The sequence below is a fragment of the Carassius gibelio genome, chromosome B9, assembly GCF_023724105.1.
Source record: "Carassius gibelio isolate Cgi1373 ecotype wild population from Czech Republic chromosome B9, carGib1.2-hapl.c, whole genome shotgun sequence".
In the NCBI taxonomy this organism is placed as follows: Eukaryota; Metazoa; Chordata; class Actinopteri; order Cypriniformes; family Cyprinidae; genus Carassius; species Carassius gibelio.
In genome coordinates, this window is record NC_068404.1 from 12,332,973 (window position 1) to 12,356,522 (window position 23,550).

A 23,550-nucleotide genomic window follows, 5' to 3' on the forward strand; every position below is an offset into this window, starting at 1 on the left:
TAGAGAGGATAAGACATTGCTTGTCCCTGAAACTGCATACGTAGCAGTTTAAAAAAAAAAACAACAGCACGTGAAAAAGCAATCCAACTGACCTTTCACTAAGCCATGACCTTAAAATGTTATGAGCAATTCTACCTTAGAAACTCTCCCATATAAAAAATCATAAAAGTTTTTCTCTCTTTTTTATGCACGGAATATATGAGAGCTTTGGATATTTTTATACAATTTTAAAGCCATCCAAAAAATATTTTAGTTGTCCATGCTGTGTATTAAAATGTGTGATCTCTCATTCACAAATTAACATGTACTACATCAGTTAGAAAACCTACTTTTGCTCCCAGGTAAAATACAGTTAATAATTTAATGCTAATTCATTTAAGTATTAATTCAGGTCATAGGACTAAAGGTTGTGGTAAAATTAAAAGTTATAATTGCTAACAATGCTTTCAAATGAGATTTCTGTGAGTAGCATTTACCCTCTGGAGGTTTTAGTTGTTAATTTATGTTACTGTTTTGCATGTCAGACTTAATTTAAACCCATGTAAGTTTTACTACTTTGAGAACATTTTAATAGGGAACAAATTAATAAAAAAAAAAAATGAAAAACATACAGAAATCTACCTGATATATCCATCAAATGTGTAACCACACGGGTCAGGACATTCAGTTGGCTCTCTCTCCACTTCATCTCTAGTCCTCCACAATTTCTGTACACCTTCTCATAAATTCAAAGTGTTTGAAATGTTTTACAATTAAACTTTAGACACTAGTATAAATCCAAACTTTGCTTAGACACACAGGACTGGAGGACAGATGATCTGGGCTTCAGGGAAAAGGAGATAAGGAGGGATATGTTGGCATGCACACCCAGTGGAAACTTCAGAGGAATGTATAACACCCTACATGCATATCAGCTCTGCTCTCTCGGATACAGTCCAGCTGTCTGCAGCTACAATCTGCGCGTTTCAAACCTATTGGAGGTTAAACAGCTGTAAATCTTCACAGAAGTTAGTTCTAGAATAAAAAAAAAATTTAATGTGTTTAAAATTTGTGTTTAGCAACACAGAAACTGTCATTGAAATGCATCAACACTGACTCGAGCTGAATAACGACTCCATTATTTCTGTAGGGCTGCTTATACCTGAATTGAACTTGTTTTATAATTGATGAACTTGCACAGTTATTAAACTGAACCAACAATAAACGGACTCCAGCTGAATAATAACACTACTATCTTTTTTAGAACTGCTTTACATTGCCTCATATATGATGAAGTGTGCATCATTGATTCATGTCACCCCCCTTGTTTCCTACTACGAAGCTGCTTTGAAACTATTAGCATTGTATAAAGTGCTACATAAATAAAGGTGACCCGACTAGACAAGAGAATGATGGCTTCACCCACATCTTAAATATGCCAAAGCATTAATTGTATTCATACAAATGTTTTACATTGTATCACAGTATATTTCTCTTATTTGTCATTTGTAAGATTTGTGATGATAATGGTGTGCATGTACATAATTACATGTACATTTAATTGAAGAAAACTGATTTCTAATAGGAACTTTCAATTAATCTACAGTACATAATTAACTTTAATTAGTTGACAAAATTAACCCATATCCTTCCCACATGAAGATAACCTGTTTTACACAAAAACACTCACACTCAATAGATGAGATCTATAGGAGCCTAAGATCAGAAACCATGGCACAAAATACAAAAATGAAAGGTTAAAAAAGCCCAAACACCTTTTGTTTCTGTAAAAGCCATGTTTGCACACAGTTTATGACATGCCAAGACGTACTAGCTTTCCTTAAATGTTTTACTTCACTCCATCAAATACAACCTTAACCTGTACATTCTTTCAAATATCTTAAAGAGCTAGTTCACCCAAAAAATTAAATTCTGTCATCATTTACTCACCCTCATGTCATTCCAAACCTGTATGAGTTGCTTTCTTATGTTGAACATGGAATGTCAATGGCAACCACCAACAGTTTGATTACCAGCAATCTTCAAAATATCTTCTATGTTCAACATAAGAAAGCAACTCATACAGGTTCGGAACGACATGATGGTGAGTAAATGATGACAGAATTAACATTTTTGGGTGAACTATCCCTTTAAGAGGATCCACAAAACATCACAGGAATTCAATGAAGTCGGAAAAGAAGAAGAAGAATTGGACTTCATTAGGACTCATTAGGTTATTAGGTACTCATGTATACATGCTATTCTGAATAAACTAAGAAACGCCCTTTGTTTGCACTCTTTTGTTCTTCAGTAATAATAGAGATGCTTACTCATACCATTCATTATTCTGTTTTTGACAATTCTGCACAGTAATTTAATGAAATAAGGAATTCTCATTCATGCCCTTCAAATTATGTTAAAACGTGCACAAAACCAGCCTTGGGTGCCCTGTAAAACTTCATAAGAGTGACTTGTGGTTCTTTCACACTTTTAATTGGTTTATTCTCATTTCTTTTCATCTTAAAAATACATCTCCTTGGCTTGCTGCATAACAACATGCTTAACATTTCACAATTGCTTAACATCTTGAAGGTTTAAAACTACTATTATTTGGACATGCTCTGCGCAGACCTCAAAATATATTACAGTGGATATTAAATACAGAAAATTGTGAAATGAGTATCAGATAGGAATGTTTGGATACTGGATGTGCATTGGATTGAGAATAACATATGAAAGTGGTCCACAAAAAAAAATTCATTTCTATAACCAAATCTGGTGCCATATAACCATGGGGAGAATACAATAAACTGGTTGACAGAGTAAATGCAGCCTAGTTTAGTAAAGTGTCGGAGGAAGAGCATTTCAGCCTGAAAGCTCATAGTCATAAAATGTTTCAACTAACAAAAACATAAATAAATTATACCCAAAACAAAAACCACACAGTGCCAAACACCCAGTAGTGATTGTATCGCTCATGTTTGAACAGAATTGCATCACTGGGGACAGGGTTGAAAAAAGCACCAAGCTAGAGAAGAGAAGAAACCATTTGAAATGTACAACTACAAAACTCTAAATCTTCTTCAGAAGCAAACTGTTCAATAAATCATTGCAGCTGAGTGAAGCAGATTAAAAGAGCATGTTTCGCCCGTTTGCTTGAACCGTTTTTCTGGCAGGAGCGAGCAGAGCTTCCTTTTTCCCCACTGACGTCAGAAACAGCAAGCCGCCAAGGGACCGCATAGAAATGGCCGTTTATTCAGGAGAACTGAAGTCTATCATCTTATTTCATCATTCCATCATGCAAAACACCAGATAAAGCCTAGCACAATAAATATCACAGACTACAGGGAGAAAGCTTTTAAAGGACAAAACACAAATAGAGAAGAGGTAAAAAGACTGCACATCTCACAGAGATACAACTGACAACACTACAAGGATAAATCTCACAAAAACATGCTTTGGTTGCATTTCATCCCAGAAGAAGCAAAAAATAAAAAAAAATAATTTTGTATAAAAGACAAGTAAGCCTTTTTATTTATTTTTTTATCATTAAACACATTTACCCATGTTTATCCTTAGCTTAGCTTTTAAATTGTATAGTGGAAAATCTCTATTGCGCTCAGGGATTTTCATTCTTTAAAAAATTGATACATAATAAATAAATACATTTTTACAACACTGGAAATTTTTGAATTAGTACGAATTTTGTGGGTAATGGATTTGGCAATGATTTTGCATTTGGAAAGGATTTAAGTAAATAAACCACAATATTATAATAAAAATGGCATTTTAGACCATACAAGAAATATTTATGTATGGTGTGTATGTGTGTGTGTGTGTGTGTATGTATATATATATATATATATATATATATATATATATATATATATATATATATATATATATATATATATATATATTACACATACACACACACACACACATACACACAAATATACACACATACATAATTGTGCAGTCTAAAATTTATTAATTAATTTATTCTTTATGTGATTAAGATATAATAATAATAATTTGAGGAGTAAGTTTCATTTAAAAACAAAATATGTATTTTTATGAACTGCCTGTGAATCATTGCATAATTATTTTGTTATTTTGATTTTTGAGATTAAATATGATCTGCACATGTTCTTGACAGGAATACTGATATATTTACCCTAAGTTTATCTGTGAGTACAGAATGAATTAAGGACAAAAAAACTGAGAAAGAGAGGTAGAAAGAGAGGGCTGGGTGATTTTCGAAGACAGCATGCATGAGCTGCCAGGGGGTGAAGAATTGAAAGCATGGAGGGATGTCCAGTAATATGAGCAAGGCAGCGGGGAAATGGGTTAAGAGGTTAGAGACACACAGAGGCTCCACTTAGTATTTGTGCTTCCTACTCTCACCTCACCCCACTGCCTAAAAATACAGGCCACAATGAGCACAGCCATTACTCCTGTCAGCAGCTGAGAGCAGCCAAATCATGGCCTACATTCAGCTCACACATTCCTAACCCACTTATGAAGCATACTGATCATCCATTAATCTATTAAAACACACATACTAATTATTACACAGGGCAAGGATGCATAGCATTACATTTGCCCTGATCAGCTTCCACGACTTCAATCATCACATGCTTCAGCTGTTAGCTTAGCGTAGCTTAAACACTCACACACAAACAGCTCCAGTATACAATCTGTGGAATTCTACAGATACCTACTAACATAGAGCATGACTGACATTTTTGATTAGTCGACTTATTCCTGTCAATGACTAGAAAATCCCTGAAGGTCACACAACTGCTGTGTCTGTTCAGTGGCTTTGTTCCAAATGCTAGTGAGCTGCTAACAGTATTTTTAGGCACTACTAAGATAAGGCAGTGTCGTAGCAAAATTATACTCTTAGTTATCTCTGTTTGCCCAATTTTGGAATCCTATCAGATACACAAAAAAAAGCACACACAGTGGCAGCTCCATGAATGGTTTGTTGGGGGTGCTAAGGAGGGGCTTAACAGCTCAGAGGGGTGCTAAAATCTAATTAAATTGAGTGAAAGTAAAGAACATCTATAAGCTTCAGCAATCTAAATAGCATTTTATACACAGCAACTTCGAAAAAGCTACATTAAAAAAATAAAAAATCTGTGGTATTAAACTTCTCATATGCCACTGTTATAAGTTATATAACTTCTAATGCCAACTGTCAAATATGACGTTTACAAATTAATAAAATTTATGAATGCACATAGAAAAGAGAAAGTAGGTTTTTTTTTTCCATTGTTTTCTTTCTTTTCTTTTTATTATTATTTTTTTTACACTATATAGTAATTTCTTCTGACCATCAAGTGTCAGTCACTCACTTTCAATGCCAGAGATCAGCTGAATGGATTCGAAAATAGTAGAACTCAACTGTTTAACCCTAGGGGAGTTGCAAAAAGGAGGCTTTCCTTTAAACGTGACCATTTAACCCAGATATTAGATTCATTATGGGGGGGCGCAAGTGGTTCATGTAGGTTGTCTACAAACCGGAAGGTTGGTGGTTCGATCCCCGGCTCCACCTGACCAAGTGTCGAGGTGTCCTTGAGCAAGACACCTAACCCCAGCTGCTCCCGCCGAGCTGGATGGCGCCTTGTATGGCAGACACCGCCGTCGGTGTGTGAATGTGTGTGTGAATGGGTGAATGTGAGGCAAATTGTAAAGCGCTTTGGATGGCCATGTGGTCTGTTGAAAGCCCTATATAAATGCAGTCCATTTACCATATTATTAGTAGTAGTAGTAGCCCTTTATTGTCACTAGTCACAAGTACCAGCGAAATTAGGCATCAACCTGTCCATACATACTTATACACAACAAACATGAGAAAGGGGAGAAGAAAAAAATAACCCCCAGACTATGCTCTTCTGGGAGTACAGTGTGAGAACAGGAAAAACACCTCAGAAACAAAAGCACATAATCAATACAGCATAAACAAGACTTTGCAACAGGAGGGGAAAAGGGGTGTAGAGGTAATTCAGCACAGGCAAGCAGCCATCCGGTCCTGCAGCCATTCTCGGTGCTGGTCAGACTGGCGGTAAAAAGCGGCGAAGGCGAGTGATGGGGGGAGGGGGGATAAATGCATATCTGTATATATGTGTGTATGTATGTATGTAAGAGTTTGTGTATTTGTAGGCCTGGAGAACTGGCATTTAAATCTAGGTGCCTCAGTCCGCAGATTGTGATAGCGACACAGCAAGTTGCCATGGAGACAGCCTTAATCAGGTCCCAGACAGAGTCAACAATCAGCAGGTGTCTGTGGTGAGGGGGGAGGAACGCAATAGCATTTCGCTGCAATGCTCTTCCGGGGTAGTTGTTGTTCCCAACATTGCCCTTGTCCGAGGCCAGTGCTGGTAGAGCTGAAAGAAGATAAGATTGCGATTGTTTGGTCTTAGGCCGAGTAGTCGTATTCCAATTTACCGGTTACTCCCTTTGTCCATTCTGGTCTCCAAATCCATCCATTTTCCTTTACAAAGCCGTGAGCTTCTCCGTGATGGTATCCATATTGGGGTTAATAGTCTCAGTCTCAGTGCTGACCGCTCTGCCAACTGCTTCAATCATGACGGGCAGCCTTATGAGGCTTTGGACACCTGTTCCCATTTTCTGAATTATTTGATAACCCAGGGCAAAGCCTAATCCAATCAGCAGAAGTCCTGTTATCATGGTTCCAAATAGGTAGATATCAATGATGCGCGGGTCAATGTATAAACAACCCACACCCGGCCAATGTTTTCAACTAACCCGCCCGCAACTCGGACCGCAAAAAAAGAAAAATAAAATATTGTACCTGACCTGCTTCCTGACCCGCGTTTTTTAAAAGTAGTAAATGCGTCGCCCCTTTATATTAATTTAATTACTTAAATAGGCTAAAGCCTACAGGATAATAAGCGTTATGACCGCACACATAAAGCTTGCCACAAAGAACCGGTTAAAGTAATGATTATGAATGTGTCTAAATTAGCAAGGAGACATTTAATTGTTTAGTAGCTAATATGATGTTTTCTGTGTTGCTGCAAAAGATGAAGTTGACAATGCAGACTCGCCATGAACGCCAGAGAGAAAAACACATTTCATATGGATTACATAATCAGAGAGTAGCCTATTTATTTTTGTTTGAATATTTTCGATTAAAAGTAGATATTCCAAGCTTTCTGTAATATATTGCCTATATTTCTTTTTAAACCCACTGACTAAAAGATTAAGACACTACCTGACCCAAAATATCACCCAAAGTTTCTACAGCTTTTTGGAAAAATTACTGGGGCTAACTTGTTCCTGCAGTCGGTAGAGCGATATGAATGTGTGTGATGTACGGCATGATAAATGCTCGTCACTTCTGCTGCCGAAACTTTGTCAGCCTGTGAGTCATTCGGTTTATTAGAAAACCATTGCACTGATTTGTATGTTTCTTGATGATGTGCTTTTTTTCTGTGGTACTCAAATGCACCATGTCGCTTCACGTCGTATATTCTCCTCCATGTCCCAGAGAAAAAAAAGAAATCTCTCTCTGCTTCGCCATCTACAGGTCTTAACCAAGAGTATGTTACGGTCCATTCGCTATTTGCATCTTCTCTTTTACGTGGCCACACTGGCCATGGCTGCTGACACACAACCCGCTTCCTCTCCCACGTGTCCATCGTGTAGCCAGCCTCAAACGTTCCGGCAGGGCAGTCAGGTTGCCCCGAACCCAAGCTTCTCATTGGGAAGATGGTGTCAGTTGCATTGAGAGAACCGTTGATCAAATCCATGATTTTTCAGTTTGGAGAGCAGTGCAGAGAGAGTCTCTCAAGTATTAGACAATAGGTGAGATGAGACGAGAGATCAAGCAGGGAAGATAAGGGGGAGGAGAGGGAGAGAAAAATATGTCTGCCTTCGTTGAGAGCCACACGAGAAAAGATTAAGAAATATTAACTATGTTTACACTTAAAAGTGTATTGCTTTGTTCGCTTAGCAATGTGTGCTAATGTAAAACTCATTTGTGATCATTAATCAGGTCTCTTTTTTATTTGTGGAAAGCAGTATTGCCTATATTTTGGAATATATCCATTGCTATCTGTGTTTTCCAGAGCTATTGAATTTAGCCAAATTTTACTTCTGACCTTAGCTTGTCTTTCAAGCATAAGCTTGCGTGAAAGAGACATAAAGGGTTGAAGGAGGTTTTAGAGCTGATCCTGGTGCACTGTGGGAATTTCAGGATGTGAGAAAAGATCAGATGTAAAAAAGGTCACAGTACCCTGACACACAAACACAAACACTGTTTGTGTAGCTAAAACGCGATAACAGTTCTGTTTCACCCTGTTCTAGGAAAGGGATTAAATTTAGATCAACACTGCATTTCATTAGGAATACGAAATCCTGCAGCATTAGGGAAAGTAACTGGCATGGAACAGTATAAATGTATTTTATTACTAGCATTAGCATCTCAAAGACAGTAACTGAACTCTATTCAGCATACAGGGTACTTTTTAAACCAGTCATCTGGGGCCGGATTCATTAATCATTCTTAGCATGTACAGACAGCAGGAAGAATGATGGTATGTTTAAAGAGGGACAGGGATCTCGGAATGGGGCGCTGAACAACATGCCTGTCCTTAAACAGGTGGCTCTCAGTGTGATGCTCCCCAGCCCACACCAAACATGACTCATGAGTCACCGATCCCATATTAAAACTGTTCCTGCTGGTCCACATGTCCATTTGTGCAGCCTCTCAAGACATGCGGTGCATGTGAGCCTATGCAGCAACGCCTGGCGATGACAACTCAGCCCACACGGTTAGTCACAATCAACAGCCGAACTGCTAACAATGAGCTTTTTGTAATAAGTTACGGTCACTGATAAGCCCATGTGACTGTGCTATCAAATAGATGAGACATCAGCGGTATGTGAGTGTGAGCAGAGCTGGAAGGATAAAGTTTAATTACAATTACAATTAAGAGGACTATTGATACTGATATCATGGTGGCAGGTGGCAAGGCAGCATTACAAGCCTGTGCCCTACTTAATAATAGGGTGAGATGGCACACAGATGGACTGGCATTCTGTCAGGTAGATTCTCTATTACTCCACCAGAACAGTGACTGATTTGTGCAGCATAAATCCACTCAGGCATTAAAAGTCCACCAATTAGCGTAGATCCATTAACATGAGCAATGACGAGTTGGAGAGGATTCAGGCTGACGGCTCCAAAAAAAGCTGCATTTCAAAATGTCATAAAAAAAAAAAAAGATCTCAAAAGTGACTATCCAAGCAAATCCAAAACTACATTGCTAGAATTGCTTGGGAAAACTCTACAATCAGTTTCAAAGACTATAATAAATCAGTAGTACTATTAAGAGTAAATATGTTTTTAGTCACCGTTATCAATTGTGATGAACAATTATTACAATTCTGACTGATGCAGATAAGCTGATAATTATTTTCATTTCGAAATGAACAATTTACACTGTTTAGCCTGAATAAATTAGAAATAAAACAAAAATTAGCTAGAGGTGAATTAAAATTACAATGTAGAGTATAATAAAATGTATATTAATTTTATTTGCATATTCACATTTAGTTTGTCTAAAGATCTAACAGGAGTTATACACACACACACACACACACACACACACACAGTATATATAATTGTAACATATTCCAATATATTGTGCATCCCTATAATTAACATAAGATGCCTGACTTTTCATGTACAGATTCAGACAGGACTTGGTGGTCTATGATCGATTTAATTCTCTTTTTAAATTCTCTTTTTAATCTTTTATTGATTTAATTCTCTTTTTAAATTGGATGGGCTGTCACTAGTGCTTGAACCACCAACCATTTTATACAGAAAGCTGGTGGAAAATGTCTAAATCCAAGGACAATACTGTAACTATAACATTCTACTTGAGCTGACTGACAGCTTTAGTTATGCCTTTTAATGAAAGGTCAAAAAAATGAGTAGAAAAAAAATAATAATAATATCCCACAAATCACAGACATTGCTATCCGGATGGAATTGGATTTCTCAGAGGACCCCTGAGTTATCTGAAAAACGGTAGGTAATTTTCTCTGTAATTTGCACCTAGGTTGTGAAAGAAAATCACAGATGTGTTTGATTCAGATAAGAATAAAATCACAAAGTGCGTCTGTGAAACACGCATTTACCCAGCCTCCTGCGGGAAAACCGGTCCGGTTTGAATAAAGCTCATGAATGCAAAAACACATTGCTGTAGGAAGCATGCTATACTATAAATCAGGGTCAAGTGAGAGTTCAGAGGGGGCTCACCGGTGAGGTTGGTACGGGCACTGTAGGAGCCCAGGTAGCGGCTGTCAGTGTTGGGAGTGTAGCACTCGTACATGCCCTGGTCGGTGGCCTGCAGCTTGGTGATGTGCAGCAGGACAGAGTCTCCGCTCAGCCTCTCGATGTAGATCTCCTTGCTGTTGACACGCTGGGCATACAAGGCATAGGCGTAGTTGTGCTGAGATGTGCTCACAATACGGATCTCTCGATCGGGAGTGGTATAAAGGTACATGGACCATTCAAAGTCTTGCTCGACCCCTTCCTTGTAGCCGGTCACGTTACACCAGATGGTGATGTGAGAGCCTTCCGTCCGGATCAAGGGCCCCGGCTGAACTGTGACCTGCCGCTGGGCCGAGCATGAGACCACTGTAAGAAAGACAGAACGGGTCAAAGATGTGAGTATATTCAATATAAACATCTCACTATTTTAATTTTTGACTTAAAATGGTGTTTTGTTTAATCAGGTAAAGCATCATAACCAGTCAAAAGTTATTTCTTAAAAATGTAGTTATAATCTTGATATAGTCTACTCCTGTCTGATAAGAAAAGCTTCAATCTTTCGAGTACTTGAAATGTGTGTGTTTGTGTGTGTGGGGGGAGTTTGCTGCATGTGAAGAACCATCGTCTCTTCAAGAAATCAAGTGGCCTTCAGCCAAGAGGCCCATTATACAGTAAACACAGCCACTCAATAGATTCACCTTTCAAGAAACACAAACAGCGTGTCTGCTGCGATCAAAAACTTACACTGTAAAAACTACAATTAACACCCAAATAAAGGTCAAAGTGTCAGCAAATTATAATAAGTTTATGAAAACACATTCAATTCAGGTCTTACATATAAAGTGAGAGAAACAGCCTAAACAGACCTAAATTAAGTATGTTTGGATTGGGAAATGATGTGGAAAATAATGCTGTCAAATTGGACAGGTTTTTTATATATATATATATATATATATATATATATATATATATATATATATATATATATATATATATATATATATATATACCTAGCCTCCTTAGGAAACGAGCAATACACAGGACTGAAGACAAATCACATTATAAAATTATAACAGCATTTCGGTGCAGATGAGTGAACGGTAGCAAAATGTGAATAGCAGATGTGGAACATTCACTAGAAAAAGGTAATCTACCAATTTTAGTGCAATTTAATGGTTTTCATGTGTGAAAGTGACAATTATTCAACTCTGTATGTGTATAAAGTTGTTATTTTTCCTGTAAAATTATTGTATACTTAGTTTATATATTTTTTAATATTTGGACAATATATCTGGAAAATGGACTTTTGCTCAACGACTCCGTTAAAAGGGGTTATCTACCTAGAAATACATATACGTACATATATATTCATGTAGAAATATTTAAATCTAAAATTAACATTAATTGTAATCATCATATAATACTTTATTGTTATTATTATTATTATTATTATTATTATTATTATTATTATTATTATTAACCTTATTATTATTATTATTAACAAACACCTACTGTACTGTACACCTAATTTGCTGATACATATATTTATTATGATACCCATTTTCTAAAAATAACCTACAATGTGAAATTTAAATGTGAATTTTAAGGCGAACCATGAATTCAACAGGAATTTTTATTGCAGTGTAAAAGTAACTATTTACCATTTGATTCTCTCAAGCCACCACGGGACACACAAGTGGCATTATTTTTTACTTTCAGAAGTTTTACAGCATCTGCATCTCTGAGACAGCCACAACACCTCCTCTGTCAGAATAATGAGAGTTCTGTACAGTCTAAGAAATGTTAACCGATACACAAATGTCGCCCTAGCCTGTCCGAGTTTGACAAAAACGTAGGATAAAGAAAGACAAGTGAGAACATTTGGAGTTGAGAGAACCGGGAGAAAGTCATTGTCCAATCTGTAACAGAAAAAAGACGCAGCCCATCTGCTAGTGCGTCCCGTCTGGTGTGGATCTGTGACAATGAGTGAGCATGTGTGGGTGAACGCTCCCCATGCCTCAGAAGAGATGTCAGTGATTTAATTACTTCTAAATATGCACATGCATCTGTATCTCTGAGCCATCCCGTAGTGAACTGAAAGTGGCTTTTATCACTTACTTTATCCGTTTCCTTCCCTCTCATAACCCCTGTACACCCACACAAGCCTGTCCTTTCCTCATACCAGCTGCCCCCACACACACAGAAACTCTAAAAAAAATACCACTGAAACAGCATCCTAGTGCCATGTCAGTAAACAGCTCACTAGAATGGCAGCAGACAGCTGCGTTATCTTGACTGTGCTGCACTATGGCACAACCGTGCACATGGGAATTTACACTTCCCAAGGTGATCTGATGTTTGTCATGCCCTGCATTTCTCTCTCCCCCATGACATCCGGCTCTGTTGGAGACCCATGTTTACCTTCTGCCAACCTGGCTCCCCATAAACACTTTCATGTGCAGTAAATTGTTCTCTATTCAGTCAGAATTATAGCTCAACAAATAGAGCCAAATTAGCCTCAAAGAGCAACACATGAAGTCTGGGCCACATTGAGGCACATTTTAAGTCAATAATTGACTATAAAGATGGGTAGTCTTATGAACGCCTAGATGACATAAATTAATTGAAGATTATGTACAAATGGGGATGATAAAAAACTACTTAGGACATTATATATATATAAATTATTATTAATTAAAAACATTGCGTTTCCAAAAGTGACAGTAAAAGGCATTTATAAATGTTAGAAATAGTTTCGGTCTAAAATAAATGCTGAAATATGGTAGGCAATTTGAGAAATCTACACGCTAATACACAATTAGTGTTGGGCGATATGGTCATTTTTCAAATCGTCATATCGTCAGCCCATGAGATCGATGATACACGATATTATCGTGCATTGGTGGAGCAAGAGAGAGGGAGACTATTTGTTCTTGTCATAGTATAGCATAACTATTTGGTTTGCGAGAGAAAACCTATGGAATCAGATAATAATATATAATAATATACACTTTAAAATATACTGATAAACTAACGTTAAATATAAAATAGTGTATTTAAAACCGCAAGTTCATATATAGTCAAACGCAGCTGTCATATCATGCATCCTGTGACAAATTTGCCGCATCTGCTCACGGAAGTTATCAGTCTACATGTTCAGCAAAATCAGTCAATTGGTGAAAAACATTAGTACATTTAATTTAAAGTCCAGCAGTTTATCACTAATATTAGTCATAAATGAACATGTTAAATATAAAGTATTCAAAACAGGTAAGTTCATATATTTGGAGTAAAGCTGAATTGAACAGATGCATCAGTCATACAGTGCTCCGGACCACACGCCTTGTGATGAGACCGATGCACAGCCACAGTAACAAGAATGAGATGCATTCTAACATAACTGTGCCAAACAAGAATGAGATGCATTCTAACATAACTGTGGCATTAAACTCAGTTAGTGAGGGCTAGTTTAAAATATTGCACACATATAAGCCATTCAGATTACTTGTTAAAGTGAAATGAAATACCTTTATCTGCAGACGATGTACGTCTGTTTGTGGATGGAGACTTTGTAACGTCCGAAACTATGTATTTTGCATGCATCACATTAAAGTGCGGCGTGCATGAAAATAATAACGATAATAATTATATTATCTATAATAATAAAGGCGGCAGAGCAAACTTATCCATAGTGGTTCTCACGTAGTCCTTCTACGTCATCACCACATAGTGAGTGTTATAAGTTAAGTGATCAGTCTTTAAGAGAATGACTACGTGAGAACTACTATGGAAGATAAGTTCACTCTGCCGCCTTGTTATTATTTTGTCTTTACTTTATTTGTAAAGCCAAGAAAGAATGAATCTCTCATGTATGAGAAGAGCGCATTGTCGTGTACCAGCCATTAAATGTGTGGGACACCAACTCCAAATTTTCTATCTCTTTCATTTCATGGATTTAACGAGTTACCTGAGTCAAAGTGGACAACTTCACCGAATACAGGCTCTACTACTGCTCCCATGTGGGTATGTGTGTTTGAAATGCGATGCTGAAGTGAAATAGCTGGGCAGTTTGATAGCCAAATTATAATAAGCCACCTAATAAAACCAAAAAAAATTTTTTTTTATTATTTTTATTATTATCCAATACATTAATAGGAAAACAAGCCTAATATCGTCTTGATTATCGACAGAGAAATCTTCTTATGTCGATATCTCTGACTATCGTCGATACATGATACTACCATCTATCGGCACAACCCTATACACAATATACTCATAGTCACCCAATGCTGATGTTGTTAACATTAATAATTTAAGAATAAAGTAGAACAATAATAATATGCACGTTTTGATGTGATACAAGCTAAACAATCTTCAGATTTAATCACCATATATCACAATTTATTGTAATCCTTTATTCCTCAATTGGTAAGAACAAACGTGGCAGACTTGATACTTACTTACATGTTCAGATGACACTGTATAGTATGGTGAAACTTCTTATTTGGGTCATATATTCAAAGATGTTGGCTAGAGTATATGATTGTAAATATCCACACCAGTGCGGTGACTGACTGCCGCACACACACTCCTCAAAACATTAGACTCATCTGAGCTGGAGCCGTGACGGCGCACAACCAATGCAAGGAAGAAAATTCCGCAAACAGCTGCAATTGCAGGTTTTCAAATGGAGATGGGGACAAAGGAGGCAACACTTACGGACTGCAGGTTTAATGAAATATTCAGCGCTGGTTAGAATAAGAGACATCTTTTAAAAATATTATACAAAATCTTATAGAAGTGTATATCTTTTGAACAGAGGTGTATTTTATCCTGGCACCATGTTTCTTGGTTGAATTACAGTAACAATAACCTTCATAAGATGCATAACAACCAACCAATCACTGACCAGATTGTTTTTTTGTTTTTGTTTTTTGCTTGTAGTAACCTACATCAGACAGTCGGTTAACTGTCCGTAGGCATTCTGCACCTTTAAATCTAAATGCTGGTACCAAAGTCTCGGTCTTGTTTAAATTCCCACAAACCCTTAAAAATGTACCCTTCTTTGAACTTCATATCCGTGTCACCCTCAATTTTGGTATTCTCATTTCAACCATCTTCCTTATTGAAGATGCGATCCCTGGTCTGTCTGCTGAAGTTTCGCTTCACTGTTCCAAAGTCCTCCGAGCCACTGTTCAGGAGTTTTGAGACTGAAAGACTGGCTGGGAGACATTTCCCCTGAAAACCAGACTTTACCTGTCAGCACAGACCACTGCAAGAGTACTGACTGTTACATACAGTAGCTCACAATGCACTCCAAGTTTGAGTTCATACATCTGTTAGATTGATTTGCAGGACTCATATTCTAAAAAAAAAAACTCCACAGAGTCATTATGTCAACTAGCAAACAATGCCATGTCATCATTCCAAGAAACAAATCTTTACAGTACAGTATGTGGTTATGAAATGTGATCAAACCATGTTTCGATTCTTAAGTGCACCAGGGTCTATTTTGCAATTCCAGCACGCCTGGAGTGACAGGCCAGCATTTAAACCCTGTCATTCAATGCATAAAAGCGACAGCCTGCTAGACCATGAACCATCAGTCTGATTTCAGCGGGATGAAGACATATGACACATTAAATCCAGAGACATTTCGGAGATATTTAACTGGAACATTCATGTCAGGCTCATTCCTCTTTTTGAGCTCGGATCATGAAAGTAGCATTTCCATGTGGGTCACAGAAGACTTCCCCAGAATAACCAGCTCTGGCCTCCCATCAGCTCTGCAGCATTAAATATGGATCACATACTGTATAAAACACCATGCGTTTCTAACAACACATGCTTTCTCTCTCTCTTTCTCATGGAGGAACCAAAGGCATTTTGATTCCCATGCAATTGATGGGGACTTGAGATATTAAGACCAAAAAACTGTGAATTGGACCAACCAATTCACTAAAAATGTTTAAAACTTCCTTCGCAAACTCTCCAGAAAGAGCTTGGTTGCATTTCGAGACAATAAATAAATAAACATTTCACACAGTTAAAATAAAGGACAAGTCATAAGTGTTCCAGAGTTGGACAGCAAGATTTACACATTTATATATATATATATTAACATTACTGAATGTCATGAAAATCATTTGTATACTGTATTTTTTGACAAATGAAAGCACTGTATAGGAATTTTTTTCTCAGTTCCCAACCATAATCTTAACTACACAAATCACTGTAAAGAGAGTCCCACGGGAATAAAAAGAACAGAACAAAACCAGTTTAAAACTATGGCAACAAATTACAAACAGAAGACAATGCGAGTAAATAATAGACAAAGAATAAGAGAGCAAACTAGAGCAAATGCGGTTAAAGCTGCAAAGATCAAAAGAAAACCTGTCTAAAAGGTAGAATACAAGAACGAGCGAGGAAGACAATGCAGGAGGAGACTACGGTCTAGACTTCGGTCAGCACAAAAGTCTCTGATAAATACTGGTACATGAGAGACAACCACTTTCCCAAGCCTGCTGTTTGTCTTGCTTTAATTGCCTCTCTCTCACACATCGAGTCCAAAAGCACTTTAATGGAGCCGCTGTGTATACAGACACAAGCCATGACGCCGTGTCTCACGGCTCAAGAGAGTAACGCAATACCCCTCAAAAGACATTCTCATATACACACACAGCTCTGGTGTTTAACAGGACACACACACATGGAGCAAATTGGCCTAGACCATTACCACCATCACCACACCTCACAAATTCCAAACCCAGCGGAGCAATTACCAAAATCTCTTCTGCTCATTTGATGCAAGCCAGAGTGTAAGCACTTCCTCACAAGGAAAGCAAAAAAGGGGCTTGGCGGGAAACCACAGCCAATTAGAGAAGGTTGTAGCGAGGCAAATGACCAGAAGAGAGGATCATATTGAGAAGGAATATAAGTTCACAGCATTTGGCAACCCAAAATCCAATTTCTTTTGTCTGCGTGTGACACTGATCTAATTTTTCAGAGCAGTGTGAACACAAAAAAATCCATTCTTTTCAATCCGGTTTGGGCAGCTTTGATATGTGGTCCTCGATCTGATTATATGTCCAATTCATGGCCATGTGACCAGAGCGTGAACCATCAGTTTGGAATTGAATGGCTTCTTTAATGCCAATTATTTTGTTATGTACCAATAATAAGCACTGCGTGTGATTTACTGATTTTGTAAACGTGCAAATGGAGTTGCTTTCATGCTAGCTGGATGTTTGAGCCTGTAGTAAATGTAAAGTGAACAATATCAAACCAATAAAAAAAAATCTAAGCAAAAAATAAATAAACAGAATTAATGTTGAGCTTTAAAATGAGCAAAACAAATGGAAACTGTCAATATCCACTCACTCTCATGTCAATTTAAACTTGTATTTTAGACTTTTGTGATTGCTGTCACTTCACTTCTACATAGAGTAATACTTTAAGGTGCTGGCTTTCTGTCTGTCATCCAAGTGCTGAGCTGAACCAGAAAGTGACGAGCAGCTTTTTTAAATGTTTAAGGTTTAACCAAGCTCTGCTGAGTAAAAAGCCAAATTTAAGAAGACTGTCCCGACTGGAGATCAAAAGGAACTTGGGACTTAAGAGGTTTCACAGGAGAGGTGCAAGATCAGAGTCACATTAAACAAGGAAAGTCAGAGCCCATGCATCTCATTACTGTGCCAAAATACATAAACAGAGAAATGCAAGCCAGCAGATCTATTGGTTACGGATTGCATTTCTGAGATTGTAATTAGACCAACATTAAAGCAATAAAATAGGCTTCTCCAGAACGTACCTTCTACACGAGGCCTCCTTATCTTCAACTTCAAATCATTAGAAAACAAACAAAACATAACAATATATGCATTTAAGGGTGTTAAAGCATGCAAGTAATTTAGGAAACAAAAGACAAAACGAACAAAAGACAGAATGAATAAAGAAAAAAAGAATGAACAAAGGGGTTAGGAATACCAAAAGGTCTAAAAACAAATGTAGAAAATCTTTTCATAACTAGCTAACAAAGTAAGGAATGCCCCCAATTAGCTAAGTATACGTGTGTGTGAGAGTGTGAAAGAGAAAAGCATATGCGCTGCCTCTTCCAGGCCAGGACAGGGACTCCAGTCAGCACCTCAGCTGTGCCGGTTAAAAAAACAACACCAGTCTTTTAGTACAGGCAGACGGGGGGTGGCACACTGCTTCCTGTGTGTGTGTGGATGAGCAGCTGGAGGCACAGCTGTACTGGTGTGTGTGGCAATGAGTTTTTAAAAAGTATTAACTATATTTAAGAATGGAAATTATTTAACTGTCCAATGGCAAGAAAATAAAGGGGGGAAATGGGCTGTGGTCTACAGTCCCAATGGAAGGACAGAAAATGAGTAGTAAGACCGCATGCTCTGGGTTTGATTGGATCAATACAAAACCTTTCAGCGAGCAAGTTATGACCACAGCAGTCATGATGTCTGCTATGTGGGGATTAGTGTTGGGCCGATAGACGATGCCATCGTCCATCACCGATGGATAATAGAAATCACAATGTTGAAGTGGCATCTTGACCCCCCGCAATTAAACTAAATTAGCACAACAAAACAGAAACAAGCTGCAACGCAAAAAAATAGCACAACACAGTGCAAACAAGACACAACAAAATAAAATTAGCACAACACAACCTAAACAAGCCACAACAGAAAATTAGGACAACAAGGTGGAAACAAGATCCAACGCAAAAAAATTAGCACAACACAATGAAGACAAGCCGCACCACAACAAAATTAGCACAACACAGCAGAAACAAGACGCAACACAACGTAATTAGCACAACACAGTGGAAACAAGTTGCAACACAATGGAAACAAGATGCAATGCAACAAAATTAGCACAACACAATGAACGTAAGCTGCACCACAACAAATTAGCACAACACAACGGAAACATGCTGCAACACAAAGAAATTAGCACACAACAACCAAATTACTCCAAAACACTGTATCATGGCGATTTTGTTGTGTTGTGCCCTACTGGGCCACTGTACTGAAGGCCCCTTCACACAACAAAATAACAATAGCTTTATTAGCATCCACACCAAGTATAAGCATGCACAGCATATGATATCTTTTAAATCTTTCCTCTGTGCTGTTACCATTATAGTTGTGGTGTGGACTTTCAAAACCAAATCTTTGTCATTATACTTATCAGCCTTAAGCCTCTGCTCCAATTTCATTTTAAAGAATCATAGGTGGTATCCCAAGGTGAAAGCTATGCAATGTAATTACGAGATTCCTTCTAAGATGCCTTCTTTTGGAAAGCAGCATTGCATCTGCCACAGATAAAAACAATTTCTAACAAGAATGAAGGGTTAGGCTCAAAATAGGAGACAAAGCTATAAACAGATAGGTAATCTAGGGACAGCATGGTGTGCGAGAGGGTCATATGCAGATGTAGGGTTTGGAGAAAAAGATGTAACGCAATATCCTGAGGGGGAGACTGGCTGCATGGTTTCTAGGGTAGAGAACAGAACAGGCCAGCAGAAAATACAGGAAGGTACACAGAGCTTCATAATGAACCAAAAGAGGTAAAATGTCTGTCAATCAGAAGACTGTAGGACCAAAGAGCAGTCAGAAAACACGTTGCCTATAGACCATGGACGGAATTTGTGCAACCCCTGGTTGCAGACACTGGGTCGTGGAAAAAATGCATCCTAGCAGAAAAATAAAGTGCAAGTGAGATGGGACAAACGGTGTGTCTTTAGGCACAATTCACTTCATCAATAAATCACCATGGTAGAATATTTTAAGTTAATGCATGCTGGCCTCTTTCTGACAGTCTCCCATTCACTTCCATCACACTGGCAGTCAATGGACTTGCGCCTCCGAGCAGTAGCGTACATGCCCGGAAAGGCTATTTAAATGAAAAATGAGCGGCCTCATACACCGAGCTGCACCCAGCCAGTCGAAAAAACGATATGAAATAGAAGACATTCATTTGTGGTTGTGTGGAGCCATATTTACAATATATGCAAAGCTACTCCATCTTTATTCCCCACCCCTCCAGCGCTTTCATTGTGCTGTTTTGTCAGGCCCTCAGTCTCGGCATACTTTTTTTTCCCTTGAGCTCATAAATCCATTTGATAACTTGAATTTCTTTAAAAAAAAATTTACTCTGTTTTTTTGCAAAAGCGCAGTTTAATGGGATTTGCATTCTGAGTGTGACATCATTTCAGAAACATCATTGCTCAAGGCTCTTAAGATGAGACAAAATCTCCCCATAAACTCCAACAGCCCTGTTGATATTATTTAAATGAATTAAATGCAATAAGCACGACTCTGAAAAGGAGGCCCTAAGGAATGCAAGCGGTTTTAAACCTCATTCTAATCGTGTACTGGTGCATTGTGGGATGGTTTTCACAATTTGATACATTTCTGGAGTGCTGTCTGCCAGGCAAGTAAGAAAGTATTTCTTTAAAAGGGCAAACAAGAACCACTGTATGACAGAAAACATGGTGCCTTTCTGTCTGACCAGTCCTTAAAGAGAAGACCACAGAAACAAAGCATTGTGGGCACAGTGGATGCTCTGGCTATATGTCCCAGATTCATCATGGACAAAAGAAAACATATGACAAAGTGAGACTGTGAGATACATTATGTATTCCTCATGCATTATTGAAATACTTTTTTCCTTTTTAATACTATAAACTAAAGCTGTTTTTACACAATTCGTATTATAAAAAGCGCTAGGCCTACATAAATAAAGGTGACTTGATGTGTTCCAGGACAATGTGAGTTATACACACATTTAAAAGGATAGTTTACTCAAACAGTACAGTAAAATTGTAATTTACTCATCCTAAAGTCATTCCAACCTTACTGTCTTTCATGAAACAGCAAAAAGAAATATAGCATAATGTACAATCTGTTATATTCCATGTATTGGAAATAGATACAGACTAGATGTGTCCTGATGTGTCCTGTCCTCACTCTAACAGCTTAGAGTGAGGAACGAATAGAAATTTCACATATTATTTACATAAAATACTATTTTACGTTCCTTTTCATTGTACACTTCAATGGAGAATCTTGGGTCTTTTTTTTTTTGAAAGAAATAAATACTTTTATTTGGCTTAGATGCATTAAATGTATCAAAAGTGACAGTATACACTTAAAATACAACAAAAGGTTTCTGTTTTAAATAAATATTATTGTTTAGAATTTTATATTCATCAATAAAAAAAAGCACAAAAAAAAACAGCTTTGGCATCACAGGAGAAAAATTATATTTGAAAATATTCTAAAACAGAAAAGTCTGATTCTTTATTATTGTTCCTCAGAAGAAAAAAAACTATTATAACAAAATCCTTCATTGCTTAATTAAATTTTTGCACAAGAACAAAATCAAATAGTGCAACCAACAAATACCATAAGGTCCAACCAACATGTAGCCTACAAAATTATTTCAAACTTATTCCAAAGTTTCTTAAAATCCAAAAAAGTATTTTTTCAGATTGTCAGATTTTTTATCATGGACACTCTTTAAGCCATTGACCCATAAATAACTACTTTAGTGTTCAAATAAAAGAAAAAAGACAAAAGAGATCAAGTACAGACTTCTTATTTTGAGATGAATTATCCCATAAGTACTTAACACCCATATACTCCTTCAAAGAGCTGCTCTGTTTGTGCTTGAAGAGCTGGTAAGCAGACTTCAGTCAGTAAGAAGATTGCGGCAAATTGAGGTCCGCACACGACTGCTCATAAAAATGTCATCACTTGAAGTGCTAAACATATGTTCAGGGGAGCTGATGCAACTTAAAACGAAGTCAAACACCATATTTTATCCTTTCAGACAGAGCAACATCACTCTCTTGGTTTCTATTTCCCTTGCTTTTTTCTTCCCTCTCCGTTCGTTCGTTCTGCCCATGACCACATGTGAGAATCCCCGCTGCTTGTGTCTGTCTCAGAGATCTTTGAACCCTTTCAGTGAGGTTTAACAGGCTCAGAAAGACTTCAAAGTGAAACGACGTCTCACGTAGGCTGAAAATGAGGTCCTAAATCCCTCATCAGAGGCGTTCTACCTACGTCCTGACCACAGCTGCCCATCCTAACACAGCATTAACCCACATCTAATATCTAGTTTCACATCCTTCGCTTCTGCTGTCAATATAATCTACCCAACACACTGTGCCGTCAAACTGTTCCCTTCTATCTAGCTTGTGATTGCTGGACTCGGTGTCCCATTGAGAGTGGGAACCAGGACAAACGTTCACACGGGACGGCTGTGTGCAGATTATGCACACGACAAAGATAAGGAGAATAAAGAACTAATCCATAAGAAGCATGCCACGTTTCCTCCACAGAGGCATAATCTCACTGCTTCATTATAATGTGACACCATGTTCTTAAACCAGCTATGGATAATCCCACTTCTTGTGCACCTCTGCGTGTCTGGGACTCATCCATAACTCGCGCAAGTTAACAAGAAAGCCCTGTTTCTGTGTCAAACATTCCCTCTTAGGTGCACAAAGACGTCACTTCAAACGCTTTTATGATACAAGCTGCAAAACGTGGAGATCCGCAGAGTTAACCTTGTTTGCCATGTTCCAACAGCATTTTAACCATGCACGAGAGAAAAGAGCAAACGCGCAAACATGCTCGCACAAAGTGGTGCATTGTACTTGAATAAACACCTGTGATGCCAGACACGGCTGGCCGAGAAGGATAACAAGCACAGGGCAGAAAATCTACTGGACGTGCTCCACTTAAATCAAACCGAGGCGAGGACAGACACACACAGACACCCTCCAGGAAACGACGGGGAAGTGCAATTACCATAAAAATCACTCTCGCTCTACAATATCGTCATAATAATACCTGAGAGCTTTATCTTTCAACCCAGCAGGCACAGATACTGTAAATGTCATAGGAGGTGATAAACGAAGTCAGACAGCAGAGGCCCCTTCATAAGACTCTTGTTGAGGCCTGAACGCACCTCTCAACACAAGTGGCTTTGACCTCCACATGACAAGCACTGCAAATAGCATCATGGAAGAGATATTTAACAACTTTGCTAGTAAAAATGGGTCATTAAGGTTTACTGGTAAGGTTAACTAATTTATAGAGATTTATTTCCTTTGCTGTGCTACAAAGGGGTTGAATTTAGAGATGCAAGTATGCTGTTATAGCATCTATAACCAGTGTTTTAGCATGCTCAAGTAAACTCCAGTAGTGGCGTCTCTAAATTCAAGTACTTTAAAT

General features: G+C 37.9%; 1 protein-coding gene across 1 annotated transcript in view; it reads right to left on the minus strand.

Annotated features, from left to right (window-relative positions):
• LOC127965405 (immunoglobulin superfamily member 3) overlaps positions 1 to 23,550 on the minus strand; it is a 129,151-nt gene that overhangs the window by 89,510 nt on the left and 16,091 nt on the right. The window contains exon 2 of the mRNA XM_052566214.1: positions 10,280 to 10,660. Within this exon, the coding sequence (XP_052422174.1) occupies positions 10,280 to 10,660 (381 nt within the window). The remainder of the gene's footprint in view (positions 1 to 10,279; positions 10,661 to 23,550) is intronic.